Here is a 26,760-nt window from a genome sequence, read left to right as displayed (position 1 = left end):
CGATATGATATATTCCCCGTTCCAATTCCGACGCAAATACGGGGCACACAGAATTCCTCGACAAATTACTCGGGTCCGTAAGTCCGCCGACGACGTGGACTGCGTAAGCCGAGAGAGAGAGAGAGAGAGATGGGAGGAAAGGCATCCGCGGGCGTGCTTGCAACAGTAGCGAAGTCCAACGTCCACTTAAGAACCGCCCCCGGGAATTATTCACCATTAATCGAAACTTACGGAATTCCAGATTATCCATCGCGTCGGTCGTCGCCGTCGTGGCTGTTGTTGTCGTCGTCGCCGGAAATTCGGAATTTCAAATGGACCGTGACTTACGAATATTCAACAGGCACCTCGCACACTCGACGCCGGAGCGTTTGCACACGATACCGTTTCAGAGACAATCGCGTTGCGCTTTCCCGACACCGGCATTTACGCTGTGGAATCCGATCTCCGGATGCGCGTCGGATAGCTTCACGAATTTCGCGCCATTCTTCGCGAAGAGTGAAAACGAATCGGCGCGGCGCGGCGCGCTCGCGAGACTCCATCCACGGATTGCAGCCTTGCGCGTTGACACGAAAAATGATATTTTTACGTGGACTTTTGTAAAAAGAAAAGAAAGGGGCCGGGGGGGGGGAGGGGGTGAAAAAGCAACGCGAAGGAAAGAAAGAACGGATCGTGAAGTCAAGCCCACCGCGGGAGTATATTGTATGGATGCAATCTCGATATACTTCCCACTAACAAAAAAAAAGTCCTCGCGACCACGGATAATACCACGGATAATAGTTGATTTATGATCAGATCATATACTCCATCGAACTTTAGGGACACATTAAAGTTTTATAACGTTCTCAAAAGTATAACGGCTTTTCGTGATACTTCCGACCACGCGAGAACGATCCGCACTCTACTTTGTCGGTAAATCTTCTTCGAGCGGTGAGATTTTCGAGTCGACTCTATCCATCAACGTCGTGCGGTGCACACGGCATCCATTTTACCTAATATCCACTAGCGTAATCCGTTTTATTTCATATCAGCCCGTGCTACCCGCTTAACCGTAGCAGAAATCATTTTTTCCACGCTGCGCGACGGGACCGGCCGCAGTTAATCACACAAATTCGACGATCAATATTGGAATCGATTTCGGGCGCGAGATTTTGCGGCGCGATCTCCATCGACCCCAATTTCGCCGGGGAGCAAGCAAGTAAGGGGCCCGGCATTCCGTGACGACGAAATTCCTTTCCTGTCAGGTCGTCGTCCGTGAATTTACGACCACGAAAGTAGTCAGCCCTGAAAAATGCTATCCGCGGTCAAAAATTTACGGGCATGCGATGCGGTTGTTCAGGAGGTGAAAAAGTAGCTCGGAGAGGCGGAATAGGAATTTTGCCGTTGCGAAATATGTACTGTGTTTCCTCTTTCATGCCGACGAGACACTCATGCGCGTAATACGTACGATAAATTTTACTCGAGTTCTTATTCACTGTGCAATCCGTACACCGTTATCGGTTCTCCGAGCTCAAAAAGTTCTTTATTAATAAATATTTCCTCCGATAAGCTACCCGCATTCTTTTCCGCGGTCATTCATATCTACTCGCTTACAGTTCTATACATTGATTCGCGTTGGGAATACCCCGATTATTTTCATGTGGTTTTCCGATTACAGATTTTTTCACAAGTTGACATACTCTTCAGTATTGGCGGGAAATACTACACAGGGGAACCTATTACCTACACGTACATGGAGGACAAGATCTTCGAGACTTCTCGCAACATCACGATCAAACTTCATCACCGAGTTGGAAAATTCATTAAGCTGAGACTCCATTTCTCGGATCGATGGATCATGGTCAGCGAAGTAACCTTCGATTCTGGTAAGACATTAATTAATTGCATCGCAAGATTATTTCTCCGTCTATTCAAGTCTTTTATCGATAAACATATTCGAAATCGTGATTATTAAATGAGTTTTCATTATGAAATCTTAGTAAACGTTTAATATTAGAGAGAGAGAGAGAGAGAGAGAGAGAGAGAGAGAGAAAGAGAAAGAGAACCAATATTAGATAAAAACGTCCAAAAACTTTTTACTTCATTAAAAAATAATTCTCTCTTCCTCTAAAGGCAAGAAGAAAAATCTTGCTAAATAGACAATAATTTTCCATCTTTCTAGTGTCGAGAAATAATAATGTCTAATGAAATCGTCAAATATATAAGAAGCGTAGCAATTTAGAAAATTGCTATGCACTATCTTTGAGCGCGAAGTCAGCGAAAGCGCGCAGCGTTTTTTCTTAAAGGAATTTCTAAAGCTTCATTCCGCAATCCACTCACGCGCGTGCACACGTTTGATACAAACGTACAGTTTGAATTCAATGTTTCAAAATCTCCATAATCGTGATCGAGGCAACTGGGGCAATAGAAATTTTATTCGTTCGATGTTTCACGTGCGAGGGTGGCAGGAAGAATGACGAAGTTAAAAAGAGATGCCGCGATCCGTCATTTAATTTCACTGAATCCATCATCTCTCGTCCATCCGTCCCGTGACAGCTCCCAGCAGGACGTGCCGGTCAAAATTCCGGAATACATTAAAACCCTCGAACGAGGATATATTTCCACGCTGATCCGCGCGCCATAACGGACAAAAACAATAGCCGGGGGAGAGGGGGGAAAAAAGGGCCGTGGGACATCGCATATCGTGGCGAAACTAGGGACGAAAATTTCTGCTCGTGACGCGAAATCGTTTCGTGATACAAGCCTTCAGCGTGGTTGAAGAGGTCGCGGGGAAGGGATGGCCGATGGAGAATGTATTTCTTTTTGCGATTCTGCCATTTCATTCCAATTCGGCACAACCGAATCATCGTACCGAGCCCTTCTCCTTCCGCGCCATCCCACTTTCCTCTCTCTCTCTCTCTCTCTCTCTCTCTCTCTCTCTCTCTCTCTCCGTCTTTGCTCTCTCGGTTACCGATTGCCGCCTGTCAATCATCGAAAAAATAAATCTCGAATTTGATTTAAACCGATACGTGCGGTAATTGACAATGGCTTATCGTATATCTGCCAGGCAGCGATTTCAAAACGGACGGGCGGGGAGCACGCGAATGGAAGAGAGAGGTATGCAAATAATCTATAGCGCGTCTCCTTACGCGGCATCTCTCCGGTTTTGACATCACGCGTACAGAAAAATCGACTGCGATTCGATTTAGCGTTCACTTGATAGAAATCGATTTTCCTCCTCTTCGCGATCGGCTTCCTGCGGAAGAAACGCCGCGCGGCGCGAACGTTAGACAGAGGGGACGGTGCTTTATCAGCGAAGATATATAAATCGCAGGATATGTCTCCATATCGAGTGTGCGCGATTCTGAAAGCGACTTTCGCCTCGTCCCACCGTACTCGCATTCCGTCTGATTTAACACGGATTCGATAGGAATCGCATCTTACGAGGAGTTCATCCGCATTTACAGTACGATGTGACTGCCGAATAAAAAGGATTTATAATCAAGATATGGTACGGAGGGAACGCGCAAGGAACAACATCAATGGTATCATACAATCGTGAATTGCGCCACATTGCAGCTGTCTATTTGCACAATAATGTCAGCATTATAGAATAACATCGTAAAACCATCGCGTGTAACAGAGGACATATAATATGTCGCGTATTATTGATCTCGAATTGAAATTAAGATCGACAATTCTAGGACAGCTTGCATAATAGAACCACGAGAATGATATCACGAGAATGCTAAAACAAGCAATCAGGTCGTGATATTTCTATCTTTGAAAAACTTGAATATACGCGAACACTCGATCAATCTACATATCACTTACATTTGTCAATTGAGAAGTCACCAATGTAAAAAAAAAATAGTACTCACGGTTAGATCACCGAACAATTACGCTGTGAAACCGCAAAATCGCCTCTCACCTCGTCAAGCCCCTCTGTCCTATCACAAGAAATTTTACGAAATACAGAATCAAGAAAGTTTCTTAGCGAATGAAAGGAACAAACGACCATGAGTAAAGCCCGTATTTATAGTCTGTACTGAAAAATTCAACTGAAACCAGTCTTAATATATACGGTTCGGTAAATAAAACTTAAGAATCGATTTGATATTCAATCGTGAATTCAATTTAGGAATTCAGATGAAATCTGTCTTACGATATAGCATGAATTTCGTTTCTCGCGGTTCTCAATATCCGATTCTTAAAATAAAGAGCTCAAATGCGTACGTACATAAATAGTTTCGAATATTGTAAATCAATATCACAATATTGATTTAACATCTCGCTTAATATAACACGTTTCTCGTCACGAATGACTCGACTGCCGATTGATATATCATTTATTGCACGTAAAAAAATATTACAAAAGTGTAAATTATAATTTGAAATTTATGAATGTGATAAATACATGATAGGAAAATTATCAAAACGCTGCTCGCCTGGTAAATCTGGTAAAAAGCGTAATGATAAAAAGCGTAATGGTAATTCTACGAGCGATGTCGCGTATTTATGATACGTAGCAAACGTGTAGCGGAAACGCGATACAAAGCTAAAAGATCGTGATCATCCCTCATCCTTTAAAGTCACCCTTCAATTTCCCCTGACAAAAGAAGAGCTTTTGCACGAAAACGCACGGGAAGCTTTCGCGCAGGTGAGCAAGTCATCGAATGGCAATGACGATACGAAATTTTCGATAAATCCGGTACATCGTCCGTGACGAGGGTAACTTTTAGCAGCTTTTATATCGCCAAAAAATTCCATTCATGACAGACCGCTAATGACACGAAATGTTCGCCCTTTTCGCTCTATTCGCGCGGGAATTCTTTGTTAATCGTACCGCGTAACTGTGTTAGACAGCAACGTAACAACAACAACACACGCGAGCTTTATTTAAACCGTTTAAATCTCCGCTGTACTTTCTGCCGAGAGAAAAATTTCATTCTAGAAAATAACTTACAAATGATACGATTGTGCGACGTGCACAAAAAGCGATTTGATACAAGTGTCGAAAATAAAGGGTTTTCTTTACTTCTCCCGAAGTAAAAGCTCGTTAACTAGAAAAATTACATTTGCATTATACGTACGTATTTTTTTATAAATATTGTAATAAACGTAAAGAGATCCCGGCGTATACTAATGGTATTTTTCGAAGGAAGTAAAATTAACTGACGGAAGAGGTGACTAAAATTCAGAAATTCTGAGGAAACCGTAATCTTCGCATTGTAATGAGAAATTACGCGACGAACTAATGGGAGATAAGAACATCCCCGCTCTTATTCAAGGTATTTACGTACAAAGGGTCGTTTGTCGAGAGGACTTAGCGACGTAGCGACGAGATCATAAAGCGGGCACGAAACTCTTTGCCCGCTTCCTTCTGCCGCACACCCTTTTTCTACGTCAAAGGATATATATGCAAAAATGCATGCCAGACGGTGCTTTCGCAGGCGCATAAAATGCATTGCAAATCGCAACAAGAACAATGAAGTTAACATGCAAAATACCATTCAACAGTTCCCAACGCGGTCATTACGGTAATTTAATTATCGATCGATTCTGGAGATGTGCGTGTTAGACTACTGTGTATATCGTGTTGTTTGCCTACAACACAAATCGCTTTATAATTAAGAAGAAACTTTCCCAGACTGCCGTGCACGCGGGGGAACAAATAAATAACGCAAGCTCGTTGCGGTAACGAACAGACGGACAATCAATATTAATTTAGTTATGCTTCACAATCGCGAATTGTCATCGACAGCGCTTGATGGCGATGAATCTCATATATCTATAAACATAAGGGAAATTTAATAGGAATTGCCATTCTCGTCTCTTTCGCGACATTTAATGGTGGACTCGCAAATGCGATATTCTCGAATTACGGTTATAATTGAAAGCCGAATTACCGATAATGATCACCATCGAGGAACGCTCGACATTGTTCAAAGTATCTATTGATAACAACCTCGGAAGAAGCGGGAAGAGAGCTTTTCACGGAAGAAACTCGCACGCTTCTGGCAGGATGCACTCATAGATAACTATAAGCTATTATTCGCAAATAATGATGCAACTAGGCAGCTTCTATAAGAGAGCATCCCGCTCTCGTTCAAGATATTTGCGTATAGAGGGTTGTTTGTCAAGCGGATTTGCCAACAAGATCATATAAACCGAGCGAGGGAATTTGAAACTCTTTGCCCTTAGTATATTCATACTCGTGCGCCTTATACGTTACAATATGCCATTGAGATATGCGCTCTCTTTCAGAGCGGGTAGAGATGCGTATAGATGAATGACATTAACGTCACGTAAAGAATACTGCACAAAATCCCTTAATTGATGTAAAATTTGACAAGATTCTTCACTGAAGAAATACAACTTATTGTTAGCTACTAACAACGTGCTTACTGTAGGATCATGTTATTATACTAATATTATCATCGAGGAAATTTAATAATAAGCATTACATGTAATATCATAACGCTATTGTAGCATTAATTACATTGTCTGAAGAAAGAGTGTTAGTATTTTAGTATTTGCCACTATAATTGTATGGTAAAATAATTATGGTTAAGTGCTCCATTTTTATAATTATTATTGCTGCAGTGTTAATAATAATAACTCGTGTTCATAGTTGTACCAAGTATGAAAACAATTTCACTACAAATTTATAGTAATTTCAAATATTAATGTAATAAGATATCCAGATATGAATGATAAAAATATATATGTTGAGTTAAACCGATTTGGATAAAAACAACATACGTTCAAAAAATGATTATACACACACATGTACGCGTGTGGGTTCTTACATCAATTAACTAAATATACATATAAGTAATAACAAGGAAATGATAGATTACTCACTCCTCGCCGCCTCCCATGGTCGCCCGACCTCCTCCTCTCGGAATCTTACGTGGCTGCTTGAATTGCTTTCCCATGGCACTCACACATACGCGAGAACGTGATTTCACGAGCGAGCGAGCGTGCCCGCGCGCGCGCGCGCGCGTTAATTATACGAAACGCAACGAATATAGGACTAATTACGCTGACCGATATTTCCGGATTAAACGTGTTGGGATTTATGACCGCCTCGCTTTCGTCGCCTCTCCGTTGCGTTTCGTTAGCCATTGTCAAAAATTTCGATGGGAACAACGCTTCAGTTTACCGCGCGCGGCGCGTTAAGGTTAGAAATGCCGAATCGAGAAATGTCGGTCGACCCTTGCTTTCCGTGCATGCGCTATTTAGCGTAAACGCGCATCTCTATGGATTACTCCAATCAAATGCGTGTTTTGTTCAAACGTGTAAACAGATCAGAAATTGAGATTCCTTTTTGCGCGCGTTGGACGCGCGGTAACGCACACATTAAAAGCAGGGTTAACTGTACGACGCGACGCGACGAGACGCAACGAATCGTCCGAAAATACAGCGAGGCGGAGGAGAGCGATACAGGATTCAGGATTCAGCACAATAATAGCATACTTCTCGATCGCGCGAGTTCCGCGAAACGCACGTTTTGCTAACAAAAAATCAATCGCAACTTGCTGTTACTCGAGTACGCGACTTCGCTCCGCGCTCTGTTCAACGGTCTGAAGTTGGCGGACAAACTGCGGGCGCGCGGGCGCTTCGATCGGTGCGCGGTAAAAAGTTCAAATTTCAAATCGTTTAATGCGATGTATCTTACGTACGTACAAGCACGTAATAATTATATACTTCAAACTAAGCTTGGTTAATAAGAAGTCTGTAGCCAAAAGTTGATAAGAATACACATTGTAATTGCGGAGAGATCTTTTGTCGTAATCGATTCACTTCGGTGATATATAAAAACGCATACTCCCTCCGTTTTTGCCAAAGTTGGCAGTAGTCGGTTGTAAAAAAATTAATTTTCTGATGGTTTTATAATAGCGCAAAATATCCAAACTATTTCTTTTTTTTTTTTTAAGTTTAATATTGTGATCTCCGTCTTTTTCGAAATTAAACTTTGAAGTTTGTTGAATCGATGCGTCTTGCAAGTTCGGCGAATCGCGAATGCACGTTCGATGCAGCGATCCATCGTAATCGCGCCTCGTTCAATCTTCATTTCAACAGTTTGGTTGCGGTATCTTTGGTTGAACGACAACCGAGTGAACCGAGGACCACCCTCGGAGCCAGTCCTATTCGATGGATAATTTCTCTCTCGTGTACGCAGCGTGAAATCGCATGTGCGTCGAATCGCCCCGTTCATTTATGAAAAGGACACAGCTCGAAAAGGGCTGGCTGCGGGGGGAGACAGACGAGGGGGGAGGGAGAGACCGGCGGGAGGCGGCAGAAGACGAAGAAAAATGATACGGGCTAACGACACATCCCACGAGTATGACCGCCCCGTGACGGATGTTTGTAAATTACGACTCGTGTCCGCGAGGGAGGAAATCATATTCCTGGGTGGGATTTCGAGTTCCCTTGTGGAGGTTTTCACAAGGTCGCGCAGCTCGGAAGGGAAGGGTTCTGGTAGCATGTCATTATGATATTTCAAACGAATGCCTGCAGCACTGTGAAACAACATTACGAAGATGTAGGTACAATACCGTAGTGCTATATCCGTTTCTCATACGAGACTGACGAGACTTTTTTGTGATTATTCTGGTATCACAATTTCTTTCGCGTTGAAAAATCTGTGTTACAATATCGCACTTGTACTTTTTATTATTTAAGTAATAATAAACACACGTGAAAAATTACTAATCTTTACTATGTGCATTTAAAGTGAAGTCTTTTTCCAACATTTTCGAAAGATACCGAATGATGTAAAATATCTCTAGGTATAAATTATCAAGTGGATTCTATTAAGTTGCGATTCTTCCTCCCTGCAATTATAGTTCGTGAGAGGGAAAAAGAAAATTTTGTTTCAACTTACAAATATTTTATGCCTCGAGCATTTGACGAGTGACCCTCTTTATGAAGGAGTCAACGAGGACTTTCAAATCGGATCCGCGATCCTCGAAACTTATAGATATTCGCGCGGCTGTCGCGCCCGACACAAAAGGAACTCGTTAAAAGTTTATCGACCATCGTTCGTATATTTTCTCGCAATTTACCGGCGAGTGATATATATATCGTCCGATTCCGCTCTGAGAAAGATAGATAATGGATGCATCTCCGGATGCAGTCGGAGGAGAGAAGATAATGGATGCACCTCCCGCGGCCTTTTCCTCTTCGCATAGGTCCTGCAAGGATTTCCAACCCCATCACCCACCCCTCCTCTCTCTCCAATGTCGACAGACATAATTGGACAAAGAAATACGAGGAGACTGGTCATGGATTTCCTCGTGGAGTTAAAGTCACCGTCTCTTTTTCTCTTGCCTCCTCTCTTTCTCGCACACGCCACGTCGTTTTCCGCTTCTTCCATCCCGATTATTCGGTCCGTTGTAAAAATGATTCACCGTCAACGATCGCTCATACCGGCGATTTCTTAAATATTCTAAATATCGTGTCCCTCCCTGTCTCGATATATATCATCACGAGCTCTTATGTCCCGCGGACTCGTTGCTTCGAGCGTTATCGGAGGAACTCCCTCCGATCTGGCTGACTTAAAGCGCTCTCTTCCGGGTAGTCGATTATTAATTGACAAAGGCAGGAGCGATGCGAAAAATGTACTTAAACTTGGCTCGTTAATATTATCCTTATGGACTACGCCGCTCTCTGCGTAAAAGGCCGCAGCGCTCCTGGCGAAGTTAATTTATCCTTATCGGACGGGGATTATTACCGCGTAATTATTCGGTGTTCTTGTACGGCTTTATGGACCAAAGTATCGTGGCAACCGATAACGACTAACCGAGCGCCCGGCCAACCGTACTTGTGTTTATGTGCTTATTTTTAAACAGACGTTAAATCATTACAACCACCCGGATTATCGATCACACTGTTTATTGGAAAATAATATCAGAGTTGTTTTGAATCTTTTAACTCGCAATATCTAGTTTTTTTTATCCATGTCTCATTTTACTATTTTTTTTATCGTATTAGTAACGCTTATTCAGGTTTTACGAATGCTCCCATATTTTTACGAAGGAAATACGTAGAACGCTGTAGTAATATGTCACGGAAGTAAGATAAATGTCCTCGTAACCGGACACATACCATATAACGCGATACAGTGTCCAGATTGTTGAATTTTTTTAAGGATTTAAGAATATAAAGGATTTAATTATACAATTAATTGAAATATAAAATATAAAATATTATTAACATGTAAATGTAAAAACATTTTTTAATTATTCTAAAAATAATAAAAATTTGATAATGCACCTGAATTAATCTAAAATGTTTGTTCTCGTATTGTTTATAAAATGTATTATTTATCAAATAAATAGAAAAAATATCTTAACAAATACATGGTGTTTAAAAATTTTTTTTTATTTTAAGAGCATCATCAAAATATAAGCTCTAACCTAATTTTAAAACTCATTTTCTTAACGTTAATCTTTAAAATAACCTGTCTTATAAATATCTTGAAGTATTTAAATATTAAATTTTATTATTATGAAAAATATTTGAGATTAATAATAGTAAGTTTTCGAATATAGAGACATATTCGTTCACTGGGACATTTATCTTAATATCACTAGTTCAAGGATCAACTTCGTGCATGACAAATTTCGAAAATACTGACCTACTAACAATCGCATATCAGTCCGCATTATTTAGCGTATAAATCATCGCTTACGCCCACGGTGGCGAGCCAAAAACAATGCTCTAACCATCGCGGTTATCCGATGTCAGAGGAATAAATAAATATAAAGCGAGCTAGGCAGCACGAGCGAAACGAAAAGCAGCACCGATTGCCGGTGACATCTGATGTGATCGGAACACTGGCGGTAATCTCATCGAACAATCGGGCGTATCCTACGTCGACGAGATCGCGGCCACGGATTAAGATCCCCGGATTGGGAGCGAGGTCACGAACGGAGTCGAGCTTTGCGGCTGCACCTACATTTCAAACGGTAAATCAACGGGGGTTTAAAAAAGCGGCAAAGCTATGCCGGCTCAGCAGCACCGAGCGCGAGATGAAGGCGCGCATTAGTTGCATTTGACGTTGAAGCGTCAGCTGCATTCGCGTCGCGTTGCATCGCGCACATTTGCACGTGCACCGCCTCGTCGTCGACGTCTACGTCTCGTCGTCGTCGAATCCACGCTCGACTAAGCTGCGAAGCAAAAGAGACGCGAACACGTGCGATACCGACAACGACAAAATCGAGTTCGAATGCGTTTTCTCTCTCCTTTCTTCGTTCGATTTTCTACCCTTTCGCGTTGTCGCTATTTTTTTTTTAAACCGTGGAAAAAAAGAAAGTAAATTTTATTGCGTATTTTTTCTGACGATGATTTATATGTGCAAAAAATTCGCGTAATTTACCGACCCACCCACGTCGCGATCAGTTAACATTCTGAGCCAATCGTAAATCTGATTAGATTACCATCTCCAAGCAATGTAAATGCAGCCGAAATGCCTCTCTCGGTCTCTTTTTCTCTCTCTTTTTCTCTATTGTTTTGATGACGAAATAATCGCGGGACAGCGATGGGGGAATAATGCTATAATTAAACCGGGTAGTCGGTATCGTGCGAGCTTCACAATGTGCTTCGAAAAATATTTATTCAGGATAAAACAGCACGTTTATCGAACGGCTCGACGCAAATTTCGTCAATTTTTTTTTTTTTTTTAATTTCAATCGAACGTAATAGCAAACCGGATCGCAGAGATCTTTTCGACAAGTGAAACTTGCAAAATTGCACGTATTTATTCCCCCTTTTTTAATGGCACATTTAAACTCGTATTTATTATATATTTTTCTCATATTTAATACTTTTTCTTTTAATGTCATTAATATCTCAAAACTATAAATAAAATAAAATTAGACTGTCTTTTTTTAGATCGTAAGTGTAAAAGTAAGAGATAAATATTTTATAGATATTTATATTATATAGGTATTTAACATAAGGAACAATATCATATGTTTTATAAATATCAATTGTCAATGTAAGATCGCACTTGTGTTTTTGAATTCCTAAAGAATTTTTATTACTAGTTTACCTTTGCAAAAAAAAATATTGCTATAATCTGATTCGATATTTTTTGCAAATATAACCGCCGAAAAATATTTTTATTCGTGACTACCACCTCTTTTCGATTACAGTACGCGTATAAAAACATTTTATCGCATGACGAATTTCATCGAATAAACTTCGTTTCGTTCGCATAAACGCGCATCGCGAGAATCACAGTGGCGGTCATTCTTATCATTTTTATCTCTTATCGCCAACAATTCGTCAACATTTTACGTGCGAATTTTGTTGCCATCAATATCGCAACCGCGGTCAAATTTGCGAGATCGCGCGGTGATATCCCGACACCGGGACGTAGTCTCCCTTTTTCAATTCAAACCCACGACCACCACCTATCGCCGCAAAGAATGTTTAATATCAGATTTCATGCGGGATCGCATCGAGAACGGGCCTTTCGTCAGAGGGTCGTCCTGTTGTCGCGAATGATGCCCGCCCAGCCATATCAAACGCGACGACGGCTTTGTTTCCATCCGGCGTAAATCCCGCCGGGAATTTTGCGACGGAATACCGCACGCGCAAAGATTCCGAGGCTGCGAGCCCAGCAACGATGCTTCTCCGGCGTGGTTTCTCCTTTCGGACCTCCTATCATCTCCGGCTGGTCTCTCCCTTCGCGCTCCTGCGCACGTTACGCTCACCTCGGCCGTCTCGGAGAAACGATCACGCCGACGACTCCACAAAGCGCGCGTCGAGATTGCATCCGAAGAAATTTATATTCCTGCGCTGGATATTCCAGGACGACTCTCGCGGAAAATCCGGGGACGCTTCCTTCTCGTGAGACGTCTTCCTCCCTCCCCTCCCCCTGCCCCCGCGAGAATAAGTATGCGTACGCTGCGTGCGTCGCGTTTTTCTTAAATTAAAATCTTGCCGCGACGCGACGCGAAGCGGACGTTCCAACGTTCCTGCACGAAGTCTTTGCGGGTTGTCGAAAGTATGTTTAATATAATGAAAATAATATCTAAACGATAATACCGAGTGTCTTCCAAAGTTACGGTGACACATCTCGAAAGTGAATTGAAAATTTCTAGAGAATTAAAACGCAGTTCTTTTAATACACAGCAATGTCAATTTTGAATTATAACGACTATCGTGAAACATTTTAAACGAAAGTAATTTTAATTTATAGCAAAATTAATCTTTAAATCAGAGTACAACTGAGTACACAGATGAGAGGCATTAATAGAATATTATTTGAATATTTATAGAATATTATTAAAATATTAATAAAAATTATAATATATGTAAATTTATTAATATGGATGTATAAAAAATTTATTATAAAAAAATTAAACGTTGAAAGATGGGGAAGCTGTAGCAATATTGGCTTTCCATCAAAATGTTTATAAGTTGAAATCGTTTTCAAGTTATATCAACCGTCAATAACACGTATATTGATGGTTATGTATAGTTACGAGTTACGAGCTTATTAGTCGATTAAGCAAACATCGTCGGCAACAGAATTTAATTTCTCCTCACATTCTGCCTGTATCGTCTGTCTGAAATTATTTGCTAAATGAATTGTTAGTTGTTACCAATTAAAAAGATGCCAATTACTGTTGTTTATAGGATATTAAATTATTTGATAGAGCTGAAATAACATGCGCTCCCCCATCGGGAGCGTTACTACAACTACTGACGTTTACAATATGCTTGAATGTTTATTTGATTTACTAATATGCAAAACGTTAACATAAAAATACACATCGATAGAATTCGTGATTATGATGACGCGTTTAATTAATCGATTTAATTAACGCTCCTTGCAACACACGCAATTTGCAAAGAACACATTGTGCAAAAACTCTATGAAACAGCGGGGTTAGATGGATAATCCGACCCAATCTTGCAGAAATTGCATCAAAACGAAGTTATTTTACTGCACGTAAAACGGCGAAATAGAGTTTTCGCAGCGCGCTCCCGCGTAAAAAAATTCGAGCAAGAACTTGCTGGAGAATTCCACATGCGAATGTTACACAAAAAGGCTGCAACGGCAAACTAGGAAGCTACGCCGTGAATCCGTGCACGTTGCTCCCGTGTGCGTAATTCTTTTTCGTTTCTTCCTGTGTATGTTATTTCTTGTTCTGTCGACCGGGCGAGTGAAATGCAACGACAGAAACGAGTGACACCGTATTCGTCGAAATGGAAGCACGTCGACTGTGACGAAAATGGGATTTAAAAATTGTCGGCGTATCGGGAAGTAATAATTCAGCATAACAATAATTCAGATGGAACGTAATAATTCAGATACTTTTTAAAAACGAGCCAGAGAGGATTACCTTTGCGCTCGACGGCCAAATGTTAATCTTACAAAAAAACAAAACAAAAGAAAAACAAAAAAAATGAGAAATCGAAACGGACAAAGCGCAAATGATAGAAAGAAACGTACACGTGTAAACGTGTGCCATCGATGCATCCTTTTCGTATGAAAAATAATCCTTATCTAACACATCTCTCTACACCCCCATAATTATGGCAAGATGAAACGTAATCCCCCTGCTACCACGACGAGAAAACGCGAAAGCGTATCGTATCGTTTTTCGTTAAAGCGCATTATTAAACACCATGAGAGTGACGCGTATAATTACGCTCTGAAAGAACAAACAGCGGGGGTTTAATTACGCAATTTTTGCGCACAAAACAGCCCATCGACAAAAGCGTAATATAATATGTTTACACGCTGAAAGCTGCGCCGGTCTCTCTTTCATGCGATATCGCGATAATAAATGGGGAACGTTATCTCTCGCGTTTACGAGAGAAGTAAACCAAACGACCCTCCCCGTAACGAACCTGTATCCTCGCAGCATCCTTAGTGAAGTCGTATGTCAAAGCGCATATAGGTTAATTATACGCTCTATATACGCCCGTACGTACGCATCTATATCTATCTCTCGCGCGCATACGTTTTGTAATCCTTAGTCCTCAAAGGCAGATCTTTACGCGCGCCTTATGCACGATTAGCTTAATCTCCGCGCGTATATATATTAGACGCACCCTTCTGTGAGGGTCGCTTCTTAATGCTCGTATTATGTAGTGCACAAAGTTCAAGTCAACAATACCTATCCACTCGCGTTAAATGGTTAAAAAACAAACTTTTCTAATAATATCTCTCAAAGGCTTCGGGATGCGTTTTAATAGCAATGACAAACATGCTACTCTAAAGCAACATTATAATAACGAGTATAATAATAACAGAGATAATAGCATGGAATAGCAGTAATGACAGTTATTATTAATTGCAATCGTACTGCCATAATAATCACGAATGATACCACAAAGCATTATAGTATATCAAATTCCACTGCACTAGACGCCAAATATTATTTAACATGTTTAGAAAATTATGCATTACAGAATCATGAGTTCAAATATAAATAATAATAATAATAATGTATATAAATGTGTATTTAAAAATTCCGCGAATTTGTACGATAAAATTTCGAACATTTATGTGTGATCTTTCAAAGAGTCTAAAAAAATCCTTTTTTTTTTGCTTCCCCTAATTTAGATGTGGCACATGGTAACTTCACGCCTGAGGAAGCCCCGACCACCGAATCACCTATCCAGAGTGACGTCTTCGTCGAGAAAAACGGCGCCGCCGAGGGCGAGCTCCCTGTTTCGACGGCGAAGCATGACGACCCCACGTACATGGCGATCGTGATCGGCGTACTGACCGCCGTAATACTTTCACTCGCCGTGGCGATATTTCTGATTGTTTCGCGACACAGGCAACGCAAGTGCTTCGCCAGTCCTATGACCGGCAAAGCCCCTTCGCATTTAGGTTCCACCTGCGCCACCGTGGAGAAAGGCGCGGCTCTCATGGCGTACACCTTGGAGGACGACGAAAGGTACAATCAATTACTCGATGAAAAACATAAAAAAATATCATAAAAAGGAAACGAGACTGCTACTCTCTAAATTTTTTGGAGTGGAATTTCATCTAAAAGAGTGGAATTCCACTCTAAAAGTGTGAAAATTCTGCCACTCTTTGTCAAGACTGGCAGGATTTTCACACTTTTAGAGTGGGATTCCACTCCAAAGATTTTAGAGAGTAGAAGCAATACGGTCTTAACCAATGTAAGAAAAATCCGGGATATAGTTTCTTCGATGCACTTTCACGTATATATTATTTAATTAATTTAATTCTCTTGTTGTTGAATGAACAAAATAGAATCGTACGATTTTAAAATAATAATCTAGCAACATTGAAATGATATCTCGATAGTTTCACAATAATGAAATTTATCAGTTATCAGTTAGCAGTAAAATCAAGCAACTCTGAACGATGTTTATTATTTTTTTATCATTCTCATTTATTGCACAGTCATAGACGTCTAGACGGCCGGATAAGCGAACATCCGTTTTTGCATCGCGGAGCATGTTTAACGATAAAACACGACCGTCGTACGAGGCTGCGTATTCCTCATTTCTTCCAAGTTTGTGTCCACCCAGAACATACACTCAGATGGCGGAAGCGGCCTTCCAATAAACTTTCCATCCACCGTGCTCGTTAGCGAACGTCCAATAACGTCCAATAACGGACATCCTCCGGCAATATATCGAGTTTGTGCGGCACGAATGTCTCCAAAGGAGATCCTCCGGCCGCCTCGTAACTCCGAAGCATCCCGCACCAGGTTTCGGCATCGATCCCCCGCCCCCCGCTTTCCGAGCTCCCTGTCCGCTTTGTGCAATCCGATATTGCAGTTGCGAGCTTCGTACCGAAAGAGAGAACGTGTAACGTGCAACTTCAAGTAGGCGTGCGAATGTTGCGCTGGGCCTTTGACGGACCGCGTGCTCCGCACACATAATACTAAAATTCCCGAGCGGAAAATATACTGCTCTTGAAAACCGAAGATCCGTACGGTCCGCAAAGTCAGAGTTATTCCGATACATTTTGTATACATAATTCTCTTTAAACGCAATGCGGATCATATATAATATTCGATCGCATTGATGTTTTACGATTTAAACGAAACTATTTGTACACTTAGAGAAAAAGATGCTTATAAATTTATTCATGAGATATAAATTTATTCCACTGAAATAAATCTTTATTTAAATATTAAATGCAGCGAAATAAAATTTTATTCTTGGCAAATGAGCTAATTAATAAGAAAAATGAAATGTATGTATTTCTCAGAAATGTATATTTCGTCGTCACAATCAAATTTTTTTCAAGCTAATAAATATCAAAAAAACTGTCACATATAATATTTGTTTTGTTACACTTTTGCTATGTATGCATAGCATACACTGAGGAAAAAGTCGAAATATTAACAAACAAATATTATTTGTGACTTTTCTTCGATATTTGTTTGTAAAAAAAATTTGATCGTGATGACGAAATATACATTTCTGCGAAACATGTATCTCATTTTGCTGAAATATAACTCGTTTTTCTTATTATTGCGTTTGTTAAGAATAGCATTTTATTTCACCGTATTTAAATAAAGTTTTATTTCAGTGAATTAAATTTATATCTCACAAATACATTGTTAGGTATTTTTTTCTCAGTGTGGTACAGAGTGAAAGGCTGATAAAAGACTAATTTGAGTAAATAAGTGATAGATTATATAACGAACATAGAAAATACGTGTTGCATCGTGAAAAAGGAAAATACAGCTTATTTCGTTGTAGATGCTCTATCGGAAAACGAGAATGATGTAGTTATAACAAGTTATTGGCCATCATGATCTGATAAATGATAAATGGAACAATCTCAGCTATTAATCGATCGCTTCTCTCTCAGATACGCAGGCGGTTCCCTGCCGACTTTGCCGCGCGACCTCGGAAATCGTCTCCTAGACATCGTGAAGTTGGACGACTACCAAGAGCCGTATCAGGCGCTAAAGTACGCGCCATACTATAGCTACAGCACCGTCGTTATGGAGATGAAAGACATGATGCTGAACAACAAGAGCACCAACATCAATCACTCAGGTATGCGGCGCTCGAACGCATCTACACCTACATCCGTACGTCCATATATACCTACATCCATTCACGACTACTCGTACACGCATACGCTCATGCAAACACGCATGTACACGCACATGGATATGTACGCACTTCCCGTACACACATTCAAACACCGCGGCTCCTGTGCCGACGGCCGTGTGCACCTACATACGTCCCGGCAACAAAGCATTCGCTCTGACCGCAATCAATACGCCATCCCCTTCTGCGCTCGCTCCTCCTTTGCTATATCATCCGCAGCGGTGTACGCGAACGGTGCAGTTGACACGTCGTACGATTATGCGGTACCGGAACTCGGCACGGTGCCCCTGCTCAATCAGGATGCTGGTGCCGGCCGCGGGGCGACCGTTTCCAGTGCCACCGGCGATCAGGATACTTTCTTCTCCAAGAGTTCGCGGGGCACGAAGACCGAGGACAAGAAGGTAACATTTCTTTTCACATTTCTTAACGAGTTTAATTCATCTCTTTACGAGTTTAATTTTATTTTCGTTTACCTCATTTAATTATATATGCGTTAAGCTCAAGATTTCGATACCAGAATGCAACAGAAATAACTTTTCAATTTTTAAATGAACAAAATGGATTTTTCATTAATTCTCTAATGTATCGATATTATAAAATTATAGAAAAATTTAATAATGATACGAAAAAAAAAAGATTCTATTAAATATCGATTTTTAATATAAATCGAGTTGTTTATTTTTGGTCTAAATCTTACATATACGTATATATACGTTAATATTACGTTTTTCTCATTTAATATTTATGGTTTATTTATAACGTGTTATCCAAGAAAAATGGGATAAAAAAAGTGTCTTTAACCCTTTGCAGCATAGTAACGTACTAATATGTCATCTTCTATTTTTTACGATTTTTACATTTTTTACACCTTGAATTTTCAAAATTTTCAAATTTGGATTTCGCATTCGAAATTAGTAATCCTAAAAATCTCCTGTGTATCAAGTTTCGTTAAAATTAAACTGATAGAAAAATATATGCCGCAAAGGATTAATTTAATTGGCACAGCATACGTATTGTATAATCGTGGGTATCGCCAGGCAACAACGAGAATCCAAATTAATCAAAAATCGAAAGGAAAGGCAATGGAATTAAAGTTTAATAATGAATAACGTCGATTGATCTTAATGCGCTCTCTATAAATAAAGAGCCGAGAAAAATGCACGCCATTGTCGCGCCATTAGACGTAACTTTTCACCAGTCGAAGATAAATTCGCAATTAATAATTTAAATCAATATGGCGGAACGAGAACGGAACATTTGGGGCGGATATACCTCCCGCGGGTACAGTATAACGTAGCTCGTATCCAGAATGCCAGAGCGCCTCTGTACGAGGGCGGAAAAGAGCACAGGAACCCCTCCGGACCCCGACATTGAACACGCGAGACGATCCCCTGGGTTCTCCATCGACGTAAAAAGGATCACGGGATCGCGGCTGAAGATAAATTTAAAAGCGCGCATTGTGTAATCGGCATTGACAGATATTTTTTTTGCGTCAGCAATACGGCGATACCGATCAGCTGGAGGCCGACGATACTCCATACGCATACAGTGGAAGCTCTCTTCGAAATGCCCGTCCGAATTTATGCACTTTTTACATACGGGAATAATAGATTGCAAATATATCGCAATAAAACCGGATATTTTTCTCTTATCGCGCAATTACGTGCGTATCAATCATCCCTGGATAAAAACTATTCAACAATTGAACTGTATTGATATAAAATTTGCATCAAAGTTGAATTTGTTTTATACAAAGCTACCTATAATTTATAAGTACTTTTATAAATGGGCTATCTAATATTTTTTAAATTTATATTTTATAATTAGTTTCTAAAAAAATAGAGTAAAAAAATAGAATAAAATAACATTTATATTCTCATAATAAAACGTTAAAATTTTTTCAACTTATACTATTGGGCAACTTGTTATATCTGCAACTTTCTTGAATTATTATTATTTTTTTCACTTTTAGTAGCTTGACTTTTAGTAACCTGATGCGTAAAAATAATTGTTTTCTGTAACTTGTACGTGTATCACAACGGAAATAATTAACGCGGCAGTCTCCGTGATCAGATCTCGCAAAATATCCCTGTGAGAGGAACGGCGCGATTTCGGAAAAGGATAATTGGAACGAATCGCTGTGCGAGCGACGAGTGCCAAAACAGCCGCTCTGCTTAGACAATAAATCGCTATCGCGGTTCGTCCCACACACGCCGGAAATAGAGCCGGAGACTGGCGGCATAGTCAACGCTGTCCGGGATTCAATCGATTGATCGCCGTCGTCGTTCGGCCTGTAAACGAACTCCTGTCGACAGGACACGTCGACAGACGATCCTCTCGCGGATGCGCCTGTCGCAGTAACCCTCATGGAATGTATCATCATTACGCGGTCCAGCGGCTTTCGGTTCAGTCCGCTCCGTTAATTGCGGAGAGAAAGCGCGTCGTGTAATCACGTTTCCAACTGCCCCGCCTCCAGCGGGCGGTAGGACCCATCCAACCCCGACATCGCAAAAATATCGCGCGATAGGGGTTGATTTCACGGCCAACCGTCCCGGTATCGAGTGCCGACGAGAGCATACGGCCCGTACGTATGAAATTTTATGACGTGATGGATCTTTTGTTTTAACAACTGCATAAACGCCCCGTACGTCTAGAGCAACGGCAAAATAATACAAAGATGTTACAGAAAAACGAATTATTTTAGATAGAATAAAATCTAGTTGATTTTTTGTTTTATATTTTAGAAATAACATTGCGCACGACTGCTATATCTGTCCATTAATACATACATTTTCATGGAAAAAAAATTTGACAGTCAAGTAAAATGTATATCTCTCGCATATTTCTCAATGAAAATAGCGAGCTCTGAAAAATTGTGACATACTTTATTACCAATTTTGTCACGAATGCGAGAGGTCGCTCGTTAATCATGAGCCGGACGATTTAGATATGCGAAATATCTTTTTGTCCTGTAATAATATTCTGCTTCTCGGATCGGGATTCCTGCCCGTCCACGTCGCGCGGGTGAGGCATAAGGGAGAATACTTGATAAGCATTTGCCGCCCTGCTCCACGATCGATTCCCTCGAAGCCATGAATGCGAACGGCTTCTTCACTGTCGAGTGAGTCCTTTCTCTGCGTTGGGATACGCGTGTGTCCCGCGGATAGACACATCTGGTATCGCGCTTTGCGTACGGTTTCCGCGGCGTGAATCGAGATTGATCCGGGCACAATGCTCGGGACGGGACGCTCCAGATCCGAAAGTGCCCGTGTCTACGTCGAGACGTCTGCGCGTGATTGACACCCGACAGCGCCACTCGAAACAGTCAAAACATTTCACCCCGTGTCGCGTCGAGTCTGGCCTTGACGCTTCGTAGCAACGCCAATCATCCTTCCCGGCAGATTCACTGTTATCCGTAAAACGGGGATTACTCGGCGCGTTCGACAATATTTCTTTTCATGTCACTCTCACTTATGAGAACGTCGAGTTTCAGAACGACTTCCGCGATCACTTACGTATCCCCCGATTGAAAATAGATGATCGTACGCAGCACATTATATGACTGTATTAATTTTCGTGCGGCAATTCGTAATCAATGAAATATTTATAAATCTCGTGCCGCTTTAATTCTTCGAACGATCCACGTGATAATTCGCTCAAATTTCTTTGTCACTCTTCCTTACGAAAATGTTATTACAATGTACTGCGTGTACATCTCGCTAGAAAATATCGCATGATCCAAGAATGGAAGGTATTTCGAGGGAAAAAAGCGCGAGATTTACCGCGTCTTATCTACGGGTCGGCTTTTACCACCATCGACAATAGGATACTTCACTAGCAATAGAACATTTGTAAGTTTGTGCTACAGTTCCGCGTGCTCTCCCGTGCACACGATAATCCGCAGACGAACACGAGGATATCGAAGGGGGTAAGCCGTTTGTCGAATGACGACCGTAGATCCTGCGATACCCACGATGCGCCCCGGCGCGACTAGCGTGATCATAGATCGTTGATTATCGTCGGATAGCCCGCACAATGCATTTGCGCTTTCGTGTTGCAGTCGCCGACTCAACAGGAGGTACTCTCGGCCCTGAAGAGACGTCTGGAGCAGACCAGCGTACCGCTCTTCCCACGGCATCGCCTTCGCATGCTCTCCAAGCTCGCCGAAGGCGCCTTCGGAACGGTAATAGCATTGTTATTGCATTCGCGAATAATAAGTGTATATTTCCAATTAGACACGGGCGCTGGTTAAACCGACAAAGCCCTGATGCGTCCGTTACGCTAATCAATCGCACTTAATGCCGACGATATCTCAACTTCGGGAACTTGCAGTGATGCAGAACGAACGATTTTGCTATCTAAACATTTGAAACAATTGAACACAGATCTGAAAATAATTTTGTTAGATGATTAAAATAATTAAATGTAAAACTTCAAGCTGCTTGCTAGAATTTGTCAAAACTTTTGGCAACATTGCTCTTCACGCCTTTCATAATTATTTTGATGATCCGACAAATTATTTTCAGATTTGTATCTAGCTAAAATTTTAATTAGTAAAACTATTCTTTCTGTGTGACTTTGTAATTTTTTGCCTTTTTTGTGTGTGTTTTAGCGTATTATTTGTATTCTCTAATTCTCGCTTTAAAAATTATTTAGGAAAAATTAACTAGTCTATCATCGTTTTAAAAAACATGGAGTTTTCACAATTAATTTATCAACATTACTCCTTGCCGTTAGTTGCACGCGAATAAAAAGCAAGTTCGTGCTATCCCGCGTGAATTTACACGATGTGTCGCAACTCCTCCGACACGGCGACGATCGCGAAATCAATCCGTTTGTTGGCCGCACGGTGCGCACAGGCAATTCAACGTGCGCAGGATGCGCAACAATACGTCGATTAATGAAGTGCCCGGGACGCGTTATTCTTCGGTACAATGGCGCCTCGTCGGGGTCGTCGAGGATAATCAGTTTAGGATGCGTTAGAGCGGCTAATAATTCCCTTTTGTTTCCCGCCCCGGGTACCGACGACACGTCGTTAATGACGACAGACGAGTAGGAGGAGGAGGAGGATCGCCGAAACGTTCGCTCGTTCGTTTCGCACAGTTCGCCAGTTGCCGCGTCAGGCTTCCGTGAACGCGGATGCATCCGCATGCAGGCGCGATCGTGCGGGAGTGCTTCCCACGAGTTCGCGAGATTGGATACGTCGATCTTAAGTCCCGCTCGACTTGCGAGATCAATTGTCTTCGTGCGAGATCGCCGGAAGATCGTCGAATCTCTCACGCGGAAGTCGCGGCAGAGTACAATCGTGATGAATTACGCGATGCATTACGATAATCGATCATCTTTTACTTTCGTTCTAAACCTGTAGGCTACGATTAGTAAGGTTGTCTGAAGAAAATTCTCTATCTTCGCATATTATCAGCTGATGATGAAAAAAATGTATTTTGTTTTTTATTTGTATTGTTGTAAAGTAAAAGAAGGATAAAATTGTGCAGAACAAATCTTTCTTCCAATTATATAAGTAAATTGTATGAATTTCCCCTTTGGTTTGTATTTATTTAAATTTTGCTGTGTCGAGAAAGAATTTGTATTTTCTTTGGAAATAATATGAAAAGATTAAAAACGGAAAAGAATATTAATAAGAAAACAATTTTTTTTATATTTGTCAAATTTTCTCGATATTGTTTTTTTTTGTTTTTACAAAATTAGTAACTTTCACTCTATTAGCTTTTCAATTATGCAGCATATTATACTGTAAAAGAATAAAAGTTACTGATTTTGCAAAAAAAAATTATTACTATTTATTTAAATGAATGAAACATGGCAAGCAAAATTAGCCAAAAGTTGGCTTATGTAAAATCACGTACGTCAAAATCACGACAGATTACAAAATTTTGTTTCTGCCAAATTTCTCCCGAACACGAGTAGCTTCTATGCATATACATAACACAATTCAAACAAATTATGCATATAAAGGTATACGTGGCGGAAGCTGAAGGGATTCCGGAATACGGAACGACGACTACCCTTGGCAAGCGGCTCGTCGCCGTCAAGTTTTTACTGCCGGAAGCCAGCGAAAAGGAAAAGTGAGTATACACGTCCATATGGAAGCCGCAATTTGCATTCTGTTTCGTTATGGTGACGCTCGATTGAACGAGCATGCCCTTCCTCTTCGTATACGACATAAACCTTTTACGTTCGCATGAAAACGCGTTTCTACACCTGCTGTCGGGTCGCATTCGCGATTTTTACGCGACGTTCGTTATTGGTAACGACCGACAGATTATGAGTTACCTTGTTTCCAGAAAAGTTAGAATCGATAGCCGGCGTCAAAAAGATGAAATTTCAGAGCGCATCTGACAAATGAAACGCAAAATGCCAGATAAAAAAGTTAGCCAGCTTAGATCTATTGGAAAACTTTTTTTAGAATACACTGTTAAATATTATAGAATCGATCCAATTCTTTCAATTAAATAACATTTTATTTTTAACCTATGTGTGTCGAAATTTATTTTAAAGTTAAAAGAATAACTTTATCTAATCAGCCCATTTCTGTGGTTAAATTACTCAGTTTCAAAGTATTGACCGTATTGACTTATTGTTAATAAATAATAAATTAAATTTGAGTGAAATTTAACATTTATCCAGTTAACTTGTTTAAGTTCATTGTTTTAGTTTAAATTGATGGCATATTAAATAGAAGCAATGGCGACCTACAAGAATAATTAAGAATAACTCAAATTGGATAGAATACACATTCGAAAAAATGTCTAGAGAATTTCAGTCATTGTTAGTCGAAAGGAGGGTCTCGTTTTCAGCTCGATATCCTGCAATATTGAAACTCGCATAAGAGAAAATATTTGCGTAACGGTCGTCCCCATAATAGCACATAAGCGCGGCGAAAGTCGCTCGCATTCAAAAATGCGATAGCGGAAGAAGAGAGCAGGAAACTAAATTATGCGAGAGAGACCGTTCTCATGGCAACAACACATGACACATCGAATTTGGAGATAGAGAGGAACGCGCGCGGTCCCCGTCCGTGTTCTCTCCGGGCGAGTGCATGCGACGACTCGCGGCGTCGCGTCGCGTCGCGTCGCGACGCAGCGTCCGGCCCGAGGAAGCCCCGCGGCGGCGAAACGTCCGGATATACCGTTCCCGGATGATCGTTCTCGCGGCTATCGCGTCAGACATCAGAAAAAGACCAGTTCGATTCCACGAATGGAACGAATTTGCATACAATGACCGGGAGAGATAGGGTATCGGGCCGACTTTGGCCGCGCGCTGCGGGCCGATGTGTGCGGAACGAAGGGCGACGGGAAGACCTCGTGGAGCGGAGATGACAAAGGTTTCCTCCGACGAACATCGACGAAAATCGACGGCCCTTGCCCTCTCGCCCCCTCGCCCATCGTTAGATACCGTACCGCCTGGGATCCATCGCGCTCGGCAGACTCTGGCATCGAGCCGAAGAGAAATTTCGTCGACTCCGTCCGCGAAGCAATCTGTCGGACGTCTCAGACGATGCGAGGGAGAATAGCGAGCAATTTGGCTGATTTAGCGTGCACGAGTGTACCTACTTCCGCGAGCAGTTTCGCTGCATATTGCAATTCCGTAACAGTGCCCGGCATGGTGCATCATCGGTTGTGTGCAAAGTGATTGCACAAGCATCTTACGAAAGTGATTAATTTATTGTTAACCGTTACCACAATCGCTCTGAGTATTCTTCATCTCGACGCTCCACTGTTTCCCAAGAGAATTAATTTTCCCGTAATTGATCGATTCGTTAAATCTTTACAAAAAAATACCACGCGAGAACTATCGATATTTAAACGTTTTAATTAAGAGATCGATTTTCAAGTGCCGAAACAATTTGCGGACCAAAATCACGACAGCTCTGTCGATTCCATATACAACGAGTAGATACAGTCCCTCTGAGACCCGTTATATTTTATCTTGCGGGAGAGAGATCTCCGAAAAATCCTCGGCGAATCCTCAGCATCCGCTCACGCAACAAGCTTCTATCGCGCGGATGACTTATAGCATCTCGTGACTGCGTCGGCGAGTTCGCCCTCCGCGTCGAAACGCGAGCAACTGCGATGGGAACCGCACTCTTACGCACGCATCGCATCGCGAGAGATAAATGGAACACCTTTCTCGCCTCAATTCATTCCCTTGTTATCCTAATATTAATTACATTTTTACTGCATATCATTAACTTTGTTTAATTATATTTAGAATTTAATTCGTTTAAATATATTTAAAATCGATTTGTTGTTTGCTTGCTGTTACGTTTTACTTTCTTATCGAAATTTGTACTCTACGCACTCGTGCGTGTAGAGTCGCGATTGCAAATAAAAAAAATACAATAGAGAATGCCCGCGCGTGTAGGAGGATACCATGCTGACGGTAGATAAGGAATGTTTTATACGCTATCGCGCTGAGATACTTTATTAAAAATAACATGGACTCGACTGCTCCGATTTGCATCCATTCTAGGCAAACGGCAGATATATCATCTCTCGTTATCTCCCAAGCTATCGACATCGCGGGCATAAACTTTCATTATCTTAAGAGAAGCTGCTAATTCATTAAAATGTTTGCTACGCGCAATTTCAATCTTATCTTAATGAAATACAACTCGTAAAGTTACACTCAATAATTAAATCCCAATACAATTTTAACCCTTTCAATCCCGAATTG

At 41.1% G+C, this 26,760-nt stretch overlaps 1 protein-coding gene and 1 long non-coding RNA gene across 3 annotated transcripts in view; one reads left to right on the top strand and one right to left on the bottom strand.

Moving 5' to 3' along the window:
- The window catches only part of LOC120358650, a 423,202-nt gene that overhangs the window by 375,208 nt on the left and 21,234 nt on the right, over window positions 1-26,760 (bottom strand). The gene's annotated exons all lie outside the window — the stretch shown is intronic.
- Window positions 1-26,760, top strand: part of LOC105193470 (epithelial discoidin domain-containing receptor 1) — a 147,707-nt gene that overhangs the window by 105,185 nt on the left and 15,762 nt on the right. The window contains exons 7-12 of the mRNA XM_039453531.1: window positions 1,655-1,862; window positions 15,575-15,914; window positions 17,816-18,006; window positions 18,283-18,464; window positions 22,124-22,246; window positions 24,040-24,149. Of these exons, the coding sequence (XP_039309465.1) occupies window positions 1,655-1,862; window positions 15,575-15,914; window positions 17,816-18,006; window positions 18,283-18,464; window positions 22,124-22,246; window positions 24,040-24,149 (1,154 nt within the window). The remainder of the gene's footprint in view (window positions 1-1,654; window positions 1,863-15,574; window positions 15,915-17,815; window positions 18,007-18,282; window positions 18,465-22,123; window positions 22,247-24,039; window positions 24,150-26,760) is intronic.

Source organism: Solenopsis invicta, chromosome 9 (assembly GCF_016802725.1).
Source record: "Solenopsis invicta isolate M01_SB chromosome 9, UNIL_Sinv_3.0, whole genome shotgun sequence".
Lineage (NCBI taxonomy): Eukaryota > Metazoa > Arthropoda > Insecta > Hymenoptera > Formicidae > Solenopsis > Solenopsis invicta.
This window is presented reverse-complemented; position numbering and strand designations above follow the sequence as displayed.